The sequence below is a fragment of the Podarcis vaucheri genome, assembly GCF_965113315.1.
Source record: "Podarcis vaucheri genome assembly, chromosome: 16".
Taxonomy (NCBI): Eukaryota; Metazoa; Chordata; class Lepidosauria; order Squamata; family Lacertidae; genus Podarcis; species Podarcis vaucheri.
In genome coordinates this window covers 1,422,009-1,436,491 of record NC_138754.1, presented here as the reverse complement: position 1 = coordinate 1,436,491, position 14,483 = coordinate 1,422,009, and the positions used below count along the sequence as shown (strand labels likewise).

General features: G+C 49.1%; 1 protein-coding gene across 1 annotated transcript; it reads left to right on the top strand.

The window, feature by feature from the left end:
• Positions 1-650: 650 nt before the first annotated feature.
• Positions 651-9,860, top strand: LOC309521647 (vomeronasal type-2 receptor 26-like; the record flags this gene model as incomplete). The annotated part of the gene is made up of 3 exons (XM_082204361.1): positions 651-863; positions 1,124-1,250; positions 8,959-9,860. Coding segments are annotated over 3 exons (1,242 nt in total), but the record flags the coding sequence as incomplete, so codon positions are not given.
• Positions 9,861-14,483: the final 4,623 nt, after the last annotated feature.

The following is a 14,483-nucleotide window of genomic DNA, read 5'->3' as shown; positions in this document are numbered from 1 at the left end:
AACATAGACCCAAACAGCATCAAAAACCTGCTGTGATGGGTTAATGTCTGTATCCATTCATTCCTGGAAGGAACCCAATGTAGACTTCCAGTTTCAAGTTTGACTGCAGCCAGCAGCAGAGTTAGCAGCTCCTTCTAAACAACGGTGAAATTTAGATCACTTTTAACAGCCAAGTGCAGGACTATAGACCGGCTTGTTATTGAAGAAATATTCATGAATATAGTCAATGTTGTTCATTTTTCACACTCCCACCACACTTGAATTAAAGTGTCCTTGTGACTGCAAGCTCTCGTACAGTGGCGGGGTGTCCAGAGTAATGTTTTTGAAAATAGTTGACGTCTTGGTATTTTCTCATGCCAGTGTGGTGTAGTGGTTAAGAGCGGTGGACTTGAAATCTGGGGAACCGGGTTCGCGTCTCCGCTCCTCCACATGCAGCTGCTGGGTGACCTTGGGCCAGCCCCACTTCTCTGATGTCTCTCAGCCCCACTCACCTCACAGAGTGTTTGTTGTGGGGGAGGAAGGGAAAGGAGATTGTTAGCTGCTTTGAGACTCCTTAAAGGGAGTGAAAGGCAGGATATCAAATCCAAACTCCTCCTCTTCTTCTTCTTCTCAGTTCTTTTTCTCTCCCTATCCAGAGTCATTCATTGTTTAAAGACATTCTGTTCAACAACACTGCTGGTGATGAAATTATGTTTAATGAACACAGAGAAATAGTAGCTGGATTTGACATTACCAGCTTGGTCACTTTCCCAAATAACTCTTATGTCAAAGTCAAAGTGGGAAGGCTGGATCCTCAGGCTGCCCCTGGTGAAGTGCTCACTATTAATGAAGAGAGACTTGAATGGCACAGAGAATTGTCTCAGGTGTGGAAAATTCTCACTTTATGATAACTTTCATAGTAACTGGATGGCTGAGGCGGCATCAGATTTCCTCCTACATTGTGGTGGAGTAGACCCACCCCCACCTTAAGACTTGGTACAGCATTCCTTACACTGAATTTGCCATTTGTGCAATCACAGATGTTAATATTTCATTTCATCAGCCCTTTGTTTATCGCTTATTATTTGGAAGAGAAAGGAAATCCAAACAATTAATGCTAAATCCTTCCTTTGTTCAAGAATAGGTACCTCCATTCTCTTTATGTAATGGTCAGTGCTACCCTGGGTACAGCAGGAAAAAAAAGGAGGGAAAGAAATTTTGTTGCTATGACTGTTCTCCATGTCCAGAAGATATGATTTCGAACCAGGAGGGTAGGAGAAATATTTCTAAGAAATACGTTTGTCATGAAAAGTATGGATAGTAGTAGAACATATATGTGTAAACAATCATCATTTTTGAGTTCTTCAGATTTAGCTGCTGCCACTTGCAGAATATTCTCGTTTGTGGTTAGAGTAATAACGTCTAATTTGGGAGGGAGTAAACAATAGCCTGGAGCATGCAAGAACATTCATTATTATTTAGAAATTGTCAACAAGATAGATTTTATTTATTTCTCTGTACAATTCTTTCAATGGGTTGCATAGCTGTAGAGTATTTATCTTTAACAATCCTTGACCCTGTTTTATGTTTTGTACTCAATTAAATAATTTATTTATTTTTATTTCCACCTTCAAAAAATTGATTACAAAATTACACACACAAACCCCCAAGCTCAACAATAATAATATAACTACCTGCAAAGAAACTTAACAGGTAAACACAGTGAGCTTCCGAATCTTCGCACCATGCATAATCCAAACACTCTAGTGTCCTCCTTCCCATGTCTTTTTTTTCTTTGAAGTTAAAAGCTGCAATTGTAACATTCCTCAAAAAGGAGTTGTTCCAACCCTCTGATCATTTTACATGCCCCTTTCAGAAACTTTTCCAGCACCACATTAGTATTCCAAGAGTGGTCACTCTATAGATTTATATAATGACACTAACTGGTTTCCCCCCAATAATTTCCCTAACACTCCTTAACACACAGCTGCCACATACTAGGTTAGATTCTTCATCAAGCTATCCTCCACAATTTAAAGATCTCACTACTAGTCAATAACCACCAGATCAGACTGAATTTCTGAATATGTGAAATTAGGATTTTTGCTGCAGTTTACACCTGCTAATGCTGAATTTCATTTGCCATTTTGATGTCCATTCACCCAAAAGATTTATTTTCTCACTTCAGTGCTGGATAAAGGTCACTGGTGGACAATGCAGAAGATTTAAACACTGGATTTAGGTGGATTTTTAGAAAAGTGGCTCTTATAAGAGAGAACAATTATGGACATTGTCAGAGCTGCCACCCAGTCCCAGCTCACATAGGACCAAGTCCGCCAGCGTTCACTTTATAAGAGTCTTTATTAAGTTACAGGTTTCATTTCCGAACTGCAGCGTGCAGCTCTACACCTTCTGCCCTAGGTCGGCGAAGACCCGTCTGAGTCCCCGCCTCTTGCACACCAGCTTAATACCCTAGCCTTGCTCCACCTCCTTCGCCTCTCCCTACGTCTCTGGGTCCTTCTGCCCCCCTGGGCCTCCTCCCTTCTACTCTCCTCTGACGCTGACCCCCCTGATCCTTCTGCCTCCTTGCGGCGGGCTTTGGGACCTGGCTCACTCTCCGGGCTGCTTACTGCTCCAGCTTCCGCTGCATTTGAACTTGGCGCGCGCGCCCAACTCTCTACTTTCCTCTTAACCGTTGCCTCGCTCTCTGAGGAGGGCGTGACCACCCCTGACTCGTGCCCTCCCTCCTGCTGACAGCCTCCGGAACCCGATGCCTGGCTACCTTCCTCCCTGCTGCTCTCAGTCTTGAGCGTGGGTCCCGACTTCCAGCTGCTGCCGCCCTCAGTTATGAGCGTGGGTCCCGACTTCCAGCTGCTACTCTCTGAATCTCCTCTGTTCCCTTCCTCCTGGGGTGTCCCCCCGGATCCCCCCCTTGCTCTGCTCACTGGAGCTCCCTTTTGGGAGTCCTCTGACTCACTGCTTAGGCTTGGAGATCTCGGGTCGTCATCATCACTCATTTTCCCTTCGGATTCCTCCCCCTCGCTCTCTGCTTCCTCCCTTCTCTGCGTCTCTGCTCCTGAACCCCTGACATCCATCCCCCCCTCGAAGCCCCCCCTTCCCCCCTCCCCGCTTTCAGGTGTGGGTGCTGGGTGCTCCATCATCACGGGAGGGAATGCCGGATACAGTTCGCTCCCCGTGGTTGGCCGCCAACTGAAGACCTCCGAGTCTTCCTCCTCGCGGTCGCCGACGTTGACCTGTTCCGCTTCCATCTCTGTACCGCCGTGCTCGAACCCAAGGTCCTCCCCGAACACGTCCATGTCAGTCTCTGCGTCGGTCGCTCGCCCTGGCATCTCCAGCCACTTCCGGCGCCATTGCTCCTCCGGTCGATCGTCCCACCAATACGAGGTGTCTGACGCCGAACCCGCCGGCGATCCTTCTGGGGAACGGGTGCTCAGTGCGGGTTCCCCGTCCGAGTCGAATCCATGGAACGTGCTGGAAGAAAGTGTGGGCGTGAACAGCCAGTCGTCGAAGAAGCTCGCTGGCATGGGTCTGTGTGGGAAAAGGGCATGAAACTCGTCCTTGAGCAGGGGTTCCTCCAAAGCGTAGTCTGGCACCCAGCTATTGGCGCTGGCCCGGGTGCCCTCTCTGGCTAGGAGGTATTCGACTCCCTCTTCCCCCCATCTGGAGTCCAAAATCTCTGTGACCTCGTTGATGGGGTCTTGCTGCGTCACCCCTCGCGTCTCCGTCCGCTCCCGGAACGGACTCGGTGCCGTCCCTGGCTCCTGGAATCTGTGAGGTGCCTTGTAGGGAGTGAGCACCGACCTGTGGAACACCGGATGCATTCTGGAACCCTCCGGCAGCACCAGTCGGAAGGCTACCGGGTTGATCTGTGCTTCGACTTGGTACGGACCAATTTGCTTGTGCCCCAACTTCTTCTTGGCTAGTGACCTGGTCGGCACTGCGTGGGCTGCCAACCAGACCCAGTCTCCCACTTGGATCTCTTCGCCAACCCGCCTGTGCTTGTCAGCTTGCACCTTGTAGGCGTGCTTAGCTAGCTCCAGCTGCCGTCTGAGTTGATCGTGTACCGCCTGCAACTCTGACGCGAACGCGTCCGCCGTCTGTGGTTCTCCGTCCCCCACTCTCTCCCGTCCCGGGAAGGTTCTGGGATTCCTCCCATTGTTGGCGAAGAACGGCGTCACCCCTGTGGACACGTGCTTCGTGTTGTTGTAAGCGAACTCGGCGAGCGGCAGGTAATCCACCCAGGTCGCAGGTTGTTGATTGGCATAGCATCTCAGGTACTGCTGCATGATGGCATTGACCCTCTCTGCTTGCCCGTTGGTCTGCGGGTGTCTTGCTGATGCCAGATCGACCTTGACATTTAGAAAACTCATCAGCTTCTGCCAGAAATTCGAGACGAACTAGCGCCCGCGGTCGGACAGGATAGACCGCGGCAGACCATGCACTTTGAACACGTGATCTATGAACAGTCTGGCGGTTTGTTCCGCCGTGGCCACCTTCGCACACGGAATGAAATGTGCCATCTTGGTGAACAAGTCCACCACCACTAGTACAGCTGTCTTGCCTCTCGAGCTGGGTAGATCCGTAACAAAGTCCAGGGCCACTCTCTCCCACGGTTCAAACGGCGTTTGCAGCGGTTCCAGCAGTCCCGCCGGTGGTTTGTGCACCGGTTTGGCCCTCTGGCAGGTGTCGCACCTCGCAACGTAGTCCGCGACTTCCCCTCTCAGTCTGGGCCACCAAAAGTCCCTTGCGACTAATTCCACCGTTTTTTCCGTGCCAAAGTGCCCGGCCGTGGGTGCGTCGTGCAGCTGCTGCAGTACCCTGGCGCGAAGTTCGTCTCCCGGCACGTAGATGGCCCCTTTACGTAAGAGCAAGCCGTCTCGTATCTGGAACTCGTCGCCCTTTGCCGTGCCCTTGTGCACCTCTGCCATCTTCGCCCGCGCGAAGGAGTCGTCCTGCAACGCCCGCCGCACCGCATCCAGGTCTACTGTGGCTGAAGCGCACGCCCACGCTGTTGGCGCGAAGATGTGCATGGCTGCCGCTGGCGTCGCCTCTTCGAGGTATTGCGGTTTGCGGGACAGTGCATCCGCCATGACGTTGGTGTCGCCTGGGACGTACTCTATTCGGAAATTGAAGTCAGCAAAGAACTCCGCCCAACGTATCTGCCTCTGGTTCAGGAACTGAGCCGTGCGCCAGTGCTCCAGATTCTTGTGATCCGTGCAGACCTGCACCGTGTGCTTGGCGCCGATCAGGAAGTGCCTCCACGCCTTGAAAGCTGCATGAATGGCCAGCAACTCCCTGTCCCAGATGGTGTAGTTCTGCTCCGACTTGCTGAGCTTTCTGGAGTAGAACGCTCCCGGCCTCCAGACCCCCTGTGGGTCCCTTTGCAGCAGGACAGCTCCCACAGCTCTATCGGACGCGTCTGTCTCTACCCGCATCGGTTTGCTGGGGTCGATATGCAGCAGTTGCTCTTCCGACGCGAAGAGACGCTTGAGTGCCTGAAAGGACTGCTCCGCCTGCTCCGTCCAGATGAATTTCTTTTTCTTGGAGCTTAGCGTGTCCGTAATGGCCGCCGTCTGCATCGCGAACCCCTTGATAAACTTGCGATAGAAGTTGGCGAAGCCGACAAACCGCTGGACCTCCTTCCGATTGCGCGGGCTCTTCCAATCCAACACCGCACGAACCTTGGCGCTGTCCATGGCTAGCCCCTTGTCCGACAACTTGTAACCCAAGAAATCCACCTCCGTCGTGTCGAACTGGCACTTCTCCAGTTTGGCGTACAGTCTATGCTGCTGCAGCCTCTTCAGCACCTCCCGAACATCTTGGTCATGGGCTTGCTGCGAGTCGGAGAATATCAGGATGTCATCCAGAAAGCAGACGCACTTCTTGTAAAGGAGTCCCGCCAACACATGATGCATGAAAGCTTGGAAACAGTGAGAACCGTTTTGCAATCCAAACGGCATCACTCTGTATTCGTAGGTGCCCAGAGGCGTGAACATGGCTGTCTTCCACTCATCGCCCTCCCTCATGCGGATGAGATTGTACGCACCTCGCAGGTCCAACTTGGTGAACACGCGGCCCTTGCGCACCGTCGCTAGCAGGTCGTCAATCCTGGGCATGGGGAAATCAGAAGGCTTGGTCATCTTGTTTAAGAGGCGAAAATCCACCACCAGTCTTTTCTGGGGCGTGTCCTTCTTCTTCACGAAGAAAACAGGACTGCCCCCTACTGCCCTGGACTCCCGGATGAAACCGCGCTGCAAATTGTGATCTATGAACTGTTTGAGTTCCTGTAATTCGTCCTCAGACATGGAATACAGCTTCCCTTTCGGCAGCGTCGCCCCTGGTAGGAGGTCAATCTTGCAGTCATATTGCCTGTGCGGTGGTAGCTTGTCAGCCTCTTTCTCGCAGAAGACCTCCAGAAAGTCTGCGTATTTGTGGGGGACTGCTTGCAACGTTCCCAACTGCAGTTGTGATTCCTCCTCCTCTCCCTCCTGTCTGGGCAGGATGCAGTGTTCTGCGCAATAAGAGGAGCCGAAGATCAGCTGTCTCTGGTACCAAGCCAGTGTCGGACTGTGCCTGTCCAGCCAACTCATGCCCAACACAATGGGCGTGTCCGACAGTTGGGTGACATTAAAACTGATGACTTCCCTGTGGTTGCCAAGGCGCATCACCATCGGTGGCGTTTGCTTCACCACCTGCCCCCCTAGCAACTCTCTGCCATCCACTGTGACGACTTGCAGGGGCAGAGTGGCAGGCAGTAGCTGTATAGCGTGCTGCTCCACAAAATCCTGCGCTATAAAGTCTGCGTTGCTTCCAGAATCCACAGAAAGCGGCACTTCGATAGTGACGCCATCGGGTAGCTGGAGAGATGCTGTGAGCTGCACTACTGGTTTGGGTGGGAGGGGGTCCGTGGGTTGCAAGATCGCTGGGGACTGCTTCACTGATGCGTCTGGCTGGGCCCCAGTGCCTCTGTCTCCAGCCAGACATCGTCGTTTCCCTGCTGTGGTTCTCCTTGCTGCGTTGCTGCAGTCACCATTGCTGAGGCTGCAGTGTGCTTGTGGAGCCTCCGGGGACACTCTTTCGCCAAATGGCCTGGATCCTCGCAGATGTAACACTTCCTGTTCCCTCTAGGAGGCTTCGCTTTCACTGCTGTCGGTGCTTGGGCTCTGGCTGCTGACTGAGCCCTTGCACCTCCAACCTCCATCGGTTCCCCTCCCCCTCCAGGCGGAGGTGTGGATTGCGCACGCGCTGCTTCTCTTGGAATGAAAGAGAAACTTCTCGCTGCTTCGCGCCCTCCACGTCCTTCATCTCTGCACCATGGACGTTCTTCCAGCCTCACCCCCACAGTCAGCGCCCTTTGGACCACCTCCTGCGTGCTTCGGGGCCTCTCCCCCCTTGCAATCTCATCCTTGACCGCAGAGCTTAGACCCTCCCAGAACAGGTCTCTGACAGGGGGCGAATCCCGGTCCCACTCTAAGGCACTGACCAGCGCAAAAAAGCGGGCGTGGTACTGCCGGACGCTTGCCCTCCCTTGTTTTAGTCCATGAATCTCCCTTCGGGCAAGATCCACATCAATAGTAGACAAAAAACACGCATCCATCGCTTTGATAAAGGCATCTGCATTCTGAAGCGCCGGATCTTTATCCCTCCACAAATTGCGTAGCCACGCTTTAGCATCCCCATGCAAATGGGATAGTATGAACCCCACTTTCTCTTCCTCATCTCTAAAGTCTTTTGCCAGCAGTTGCAGTGCGCACATTACGTCTGCTCGAAAATTGGGGTACTGTTGTAAATTCCCATCGAAGTGAGCCACAAGCCCTCCTGCTCTCCGTGCCAACCCAACCCCCTCCGGTCTGGGTCCTGGCTGCCCGTGTTTAACCCATGCTTCAAACCTGGCGTGGAGATCTCTGTAGGCGGCTGCCGCATCCTCCTCCCTCTTCTTGGATGCCAGTACCTCCGCGTTCAATTGGGTAACTGCCTGTTGCAGCGCTGCAACTGTCTCTGCTTCCGTCATCTCTGCTAACCGTCGTGAGCTTGCTCCCAAACACCGATCCCCTCCTCCAGCTGCCTCTCTCTCCGCTGCGAGATATCAGGTGTCCGAAGCTTTTGTGAGACGGGTCTTACTGTCAGAGCTGCCACCCAGTCCCAGCTCACATAGGACCAAGTCCGCCAGCGTTCACTTTATAAGAGTCTTTATTAAGTTACAGGTTTCATTTCCGAACTGCAGCGTGCAGCTCTACACCTTCTGCCCTAGGTCGGCGAAGACCCGTCTGAGTCCCCGCCTCTTGCACACCAGCTTAATACCCTAGCCTTGCTCCACCTCCTTCGCCTCTCCCTACGTCTCTGGGTCCTTCTGCCCCCCTGGGCCTCCTCCCTTCTACTCTCCTCTGACGCTGACCCCCCTGATCCTTCTGCCTCCTTGCGGCGGGCTTTGGGACCTGGCTCACTCTCCGGGCTGCTTACTGCTCCAGCTTCCGCTGCATTTGAACTTGGCGCGCGCGCCCAACTCTCTACTTTCCTCTTAACCGTTGCCTCGCTCTCTGAGGAGGGCGTGACCACCCCTGACTCGTGCCCTCCCTCCTGCTGACAGCCTCCGGAACCCGATGCCTGGCTACCTTCCTCCCTGCTGCTCTCAGTCTTGAGCGTGGGTCCCGACTTCCAGCTGCTGCCGCCCTCAGTTATGAGCGTGGGTCCCGACTTCCAGCTGCTACTCTCTGAATCTCCTCTGTTCCCTTCCTCCTGGGGTGTCCCCCCGGATCCCCCCCTTGCTCTGCTCACTGGAGCTCCCTTTTGGGAGTCCTCTGACTCACTGCTTAGGCTTGGAGATCTCGGGTCGTCATCATCACTCATTTTCCCTTCGGATTCCTCCCCCTCGCTCTCTGCTTCCTCCCTTCTCTGCGTCTCTGCTCCTGAACCCCTGACAGACATCTTTACCGTATGCATATTATATTTCTCTTACAGACCTGGATTACTGTATCAGATGCCCTGAAGATCACTTCCCTAATAATCGTAGAGATCACTGCATCCCCAAGATTCAAAGTTTTCTTTCTTTTGAAGATACTTTGGGCATTGCTTTGACTTCTCTGGCTCTTCTCTTTGCCCTGATCACAGCTCTGGTGCTGGCAGTCTTCATCAAGCAGCGGGACACTCCCATCGTCAAAGCCAACAATCGGAGCCTCACCTACCTTCTCCTTGCCTCTCTCCTCCTCTGCTTCCTCTGCGCTTTGCTATTCATCGGACGACCCAAGAAAATCACCTGCCTCCTCAGACAAACAGCTTTTGGCATCATCTTTTCGATTGCTGTCTCTTCCGTTTTGGCTAAGACTATTACAGTGGTTGTGGCTTTCATGGCCTCCAAGCCAGGAAACATTTTCCGGAAATGGGTGGGGAAAAGATTGGCACATTCTGTCGTATTGTGTTGCTCCCTCGTTCAAGTCGCCGTTTGTGCTCTTTGGCTGGGTTTTTCTCCCCCATTCCCAGATTTGGACAGTCACTCAGTGTATGGAGAAATCATAACTGAATGTAATGAAGGGTCAGTCACCATGTTCTACTGTGTCCTGGGTTATATGGGCTTTCTAGCCACTGTCAGCTTCACGGTGGCTTTCCTTGCTAGGAAGCTGCCAGACAGTTTCAATGAAGCCAAGTTCATCACTTTCAGCATGTTGGTCTTCTGCAGTGTGTGGCTGTCCTTTGTTCCAACTTACCTGAGCACCAAGGGGAAATACATGGTGGCCGTGGAGGTCTTCTCCATCCTGTCATCTGGGTCAGGTTTACTGAGCTGCATCTTTGCTCCTAAATGCTACATTATTGTTTTTAGGCCTGATCTGAACAAAAAGGAGCAGCTAATACGGAGGAAACATTAACGTTTCAAATATTCAACCTATTTCCTTCATTTCTATTTTTGTTTCCTCTAAAATATCAGATAAATTCATATGTGGCTTTATACAAAGCATGATTCTGTGCTATCCTGTTGAAACCTTTGATCTACTCTCCTCACATGCATCAAAGAAAGAAAGAGTTGAAATGGCAATTTAAAATGTTTACCATGACACAAAATTTTCCTTGCAACAAAACACTTGTAGGGTGGAGTTTATTGTACCTTTATTGAGATTATTAAGTGGTGTACAATATATATAAAAAACCCTATATCACTGGGGAAAATTTATAACTAATAATAAAACTGCATATAAAAACAGATCTGTAATTGTATCCTTTTTCATGTGATCTATGCTCAACACCTCATGACAGAGCTAGCTGGATAGATTCTCACTTAATCATTAGACTTCCAGAGTTCAACTCTGTGCTCGGTTTGTAGGGCATGAGACTTATAACCTCAGGGTCATGGGTGCAACCCCACTTTGGGCATAAGATTCCTGCATTGCGGTGGTTGGACTAGCTGATCCTCATGGTCTTTTCCAACTCTATGATTCTGTGGGAACAAGAATTCCTACAGATGAGACAGGCTTTCATCTTATGGATCAGGGAAAGCCTGCACAAAATCACAGGGTTGTTGTTGCTGTTGCTGCTGCATGTTTTTTACAAGATTTCAGTACATTCTCATACCCCCAAACACCCTAACAGAGACATATAGAAGAGGAGGAGGAGGAGGAGTAGTTTGGATTTGATATCCTGCTTTATCACTACCCTAAGGTGTCTCAAAGCAGCTAACATTCTTCTTTCCCTTCCTCCCCCACAACAAACACTTTCCTTCATGTGTGGTGGGAGTGTGAAAAATGAACAACTTATTGACTATATTCATGAATAGAGCATATAGACAATATAAGGACAGAAAAACCTTATAACTATTAAAATAGAGTAGTTTTTTGCTGCTCATAGATCTGCATTGCTGTGCTACGGAGACATGACTGAAAGCTTAGTGTGATAGGAGCCTAAGGTTTTAAGACTGACACTGGTCTGGCCTAGGCTGTGTTGATGTAGAGATTAAAATAAAAGCCAACAGCAAAACAACAAGTATGGTTGACTAGGAAGTTGAAGTTCAGTTTTATCAGGGTATAATTTTACTCTTGAAGAATCACATTGCTGTACAGATTGATACTCAGGTGACCTCCCAGGAATCAAAAGGTTTGTGTCTCTTTTGTGGGAAATATATACTTGTGTAGCAAGGCATCCCCTCCACACTCTTCTGTCCTCCCCAATTCTAAGAATAAGAGACATGACAACCAATATTTTTGTGAAATCAGACTGCAATTTTATTGACAACAGATGTAAGATGTTTGCCCTAAGCAGGAAGGGCTGGAGAGATGGAAAGTTCCTGGGCTTATTCCAACCTCTCTCTCTTTCGTGCCTCCCTCCACCTCAGTCAACTCCTCCACATCTTCTGCTCCCAGGCTTCCCCCTCCCTCTGGGGAACTTGAGACCTCTCGTTCATCCCTGACACTCCATGCACACCATTCAGGTTCATGCCCCAGGTAAGTCGTTTTGGTGCTGCTAACACAGTGGTTTGATTTCACCTCTGGATGCACTCCCTATTGTCTCTCAAACAGATGGATGCCAACCAACCTTTATCCCACCCTGTCATCAACGGATGAAAGGTGGACTAAGTCACCAAATTAAGAAAGAAAGAAAGAAAGAAAGAAAGAAAGAAAGAAAGAAAACTTAGCTCCCAGTGCAATTAAAATTAATCATGATTTTCAATGGAAATAACTGAATCAACAATAAAATCCCATTTACTACAAGGGAATGCACCATTTCAACCTATGTTTAATAGGAAGTAAATTACTTTGAGTTCAACATGATTCCCCTACAGGTGTGATTAGGTTTACATTGAAAATAGACTTGAATCGTAAATTTGATTCAAAGAGCTGGCTTGAGACTATTTGGGCTTAAAATTCTTTACTTTTTTCCTCATGAGCTGTTCTTTGTTGTTCAGTTCTGGTCTCATCAAAATGATGTAACATTTTGGGGAAAAGATGCAACCCAGTAGCCCCAAGCTGGAGGCTAAGATAGAGAAGATCTCCACAGCCACCATGTACTTCCCCTTGGTGCTCAGGTAGGTTGGAATAAAAGACAACCAAACACTGCAGAAGACCATCATGCTGAAGGTGATGAACTTGGCTTCATTGAAGCTGTCAGGCAACTTCCTGGCTAGGAAGGCCACAGCAAAGCTGACAATGGCCAGGAAGCCCATAAAGCCCAGGACTGAGTAGAACATGATAGTGGAACCTTCATTACACTCCAGTATAATTTCTTTAGTCATGGAGTGCATGTCCATATCTGGGAATGGAGGAGAAGTTACCAGCCACACTGTGCAAATGGTGGCTTGAATAAAGGAGAAGCATAGAACAATGGAGCTGGCCAGATCTTTCCCCATCCATGTCCTCATATTGGATCCTGGCTTGGTGGCCATGAAAGCGAGAATCACAATGGCAGTTTTGGCCAAGATGCAAGAAATTGACACTGAGAAGATGATGCCAAATGCAGCTTGTCTAAGGAGGCATGTCAGCTTTCCAGGTTGGCCAATAAATAGCAAAGCACAAAGGAAAGAGAGAATGAGGGAGATGAGGAGAGTGTAGGTGAGGTTCCTGTTGTTGGCTTTGACGATGGGAGTGTTTCGGTGCTTAACAAAGATCCAAAGCACCCAAACTGTGGAGAAAGAAAAAATGAGGGAAGAAATGGCGACGCTGTTGCCTAAAGGTTCTTCATAGGACAAGAAAGTTATATATTTTGGAATGCAAAAAGTTTTGTTATTATTTGGATAATGATCTTCTTGACACTGAAAGCAGACGTCCATGTCTGAAAAAGAAAAGTAAAACAAAGCCAGTGAATGTTCTTCTGTCTCTTCAGGCCTAGCATACAAATGATGATATTTGTTTCATGATTAGAGTCGATTTCCTAACATGCAATGTCTCCTTACAGATGTAGTTATGGGCTTAAAATATGTAGGGGACTGGTCATGAAGGCACCGGTCCCATCTCCCATATCCCTGTGCATGTTGACCATGCCCATTCACCGTTACATCATATATTGAAGCAGCAAAGGGGTATTCCAGGGGCATTTGACTCAATGTGCTTCAGTGGCATAGCAGGGGTTGCCAGCACCCGGGGCAGCATGGAGGGGGTGGGAGGGAAATGAAGTACACCTGCACATTCAACTACCTTGGGCTTTTGAACACCTGTAATGTGTATGTTTATAGATAGACTGTAGATATAATTCCTAAACACAAAAAGGATCTCCCCAAAAATAATTAAACCACCAGGAAGACCCAAATATGTAAAATGTATATTCTCCTTGCCGTAACACTATAGCATACATAAATAGATAACCAAAAATAAGTCCACTTTGACTTTAGACCTTAAAAAGTCTGCATGCAGTTTAAAAAGATTCTTACCAGCACATCCAGACATTGTTATATGCAAGCATCATTATATACTCTTTATAGTCACCACATACACAAACACACACAGAGAGAGACGGCTGATATTAGCATTTTGGTCAACTTTACTACACACACAAATAATTCCCAAAGTATGGGTATCCATTTTTGTGTGTCATCCCTGGCCATTCTGAAACAACCATATTTTCTGTATGGCCTCTAATAATTTTCCCACTTTGAATGAATTTTTAGACCTGAGTGAAATGAATTTCTAATACAACTGTATGCCCAAATATTTGACATATTCCATGAAAACCACCCATTTCTTACCTATCTGGTTTGATACCTTTCCTTCTGGACATGGAAGACAATCATAGCAACAAGGTGGCTTTCCCTCTTTCTTCTTTCTACTGTAACCCAAAGAGCATTTGTCATTGCATAGAGAAAGAGGTTGAGCCTGTTGGTAAATGAAAGAGGGGCTTGTTTTAACAGTTACGGGAAAATAGTGTTCTGAAAGCTTTGCAATATTTTCTTAAGAAATGGGCAGCTGAAGAAGAAGGGGTTGCCATTCATTTGTGCCTACCAATGTATTTTGTGAAAAATTAGTCTAGTGGCTGCTGGCTGGACAGAGTTTCGAAAGCTACTGTGGTAAGTTTATCAATGAAATTCCTCAAATATCCCCTTTCCTAGATCACGCAAGTCCCCAACATTTTCACAATTTGAGAATGCAGTCATACATCTTGTTCGGGGGGTGGGAGGAGTAGCACTAAGTGATGCAGCTAAATAAGCAAGTGGGTGATGAAAGGGGGGGTTGCTTTTCCAGCTTCACTTTCAGAGCACTTGACATGGAGAATTTCGCAGCATCACTGGACTAGGCAATGAACTGTTTTTGCTTTGTTTTGAGATTTTTTTTAAATGCAGAAATTAAGTGCATACATGTAGAAGTGTGTACAGGCCCTAGTCACTGGTGGATGAAGGTGGGGGCAGGCGGGGAGCAGCCGCCATGGGTTCCATCCAGGGGGTGACATCGTGGCTGCCCCGCTCCCCGGGATGCTCACTGCACAGCCCCCCTGATGCATGCTGTCGCATTCGCACGCGCTATCCACTCCCCCCTCACCAGTCCTCCTACTCCAGCAAGACCTGGTAGGGAGAG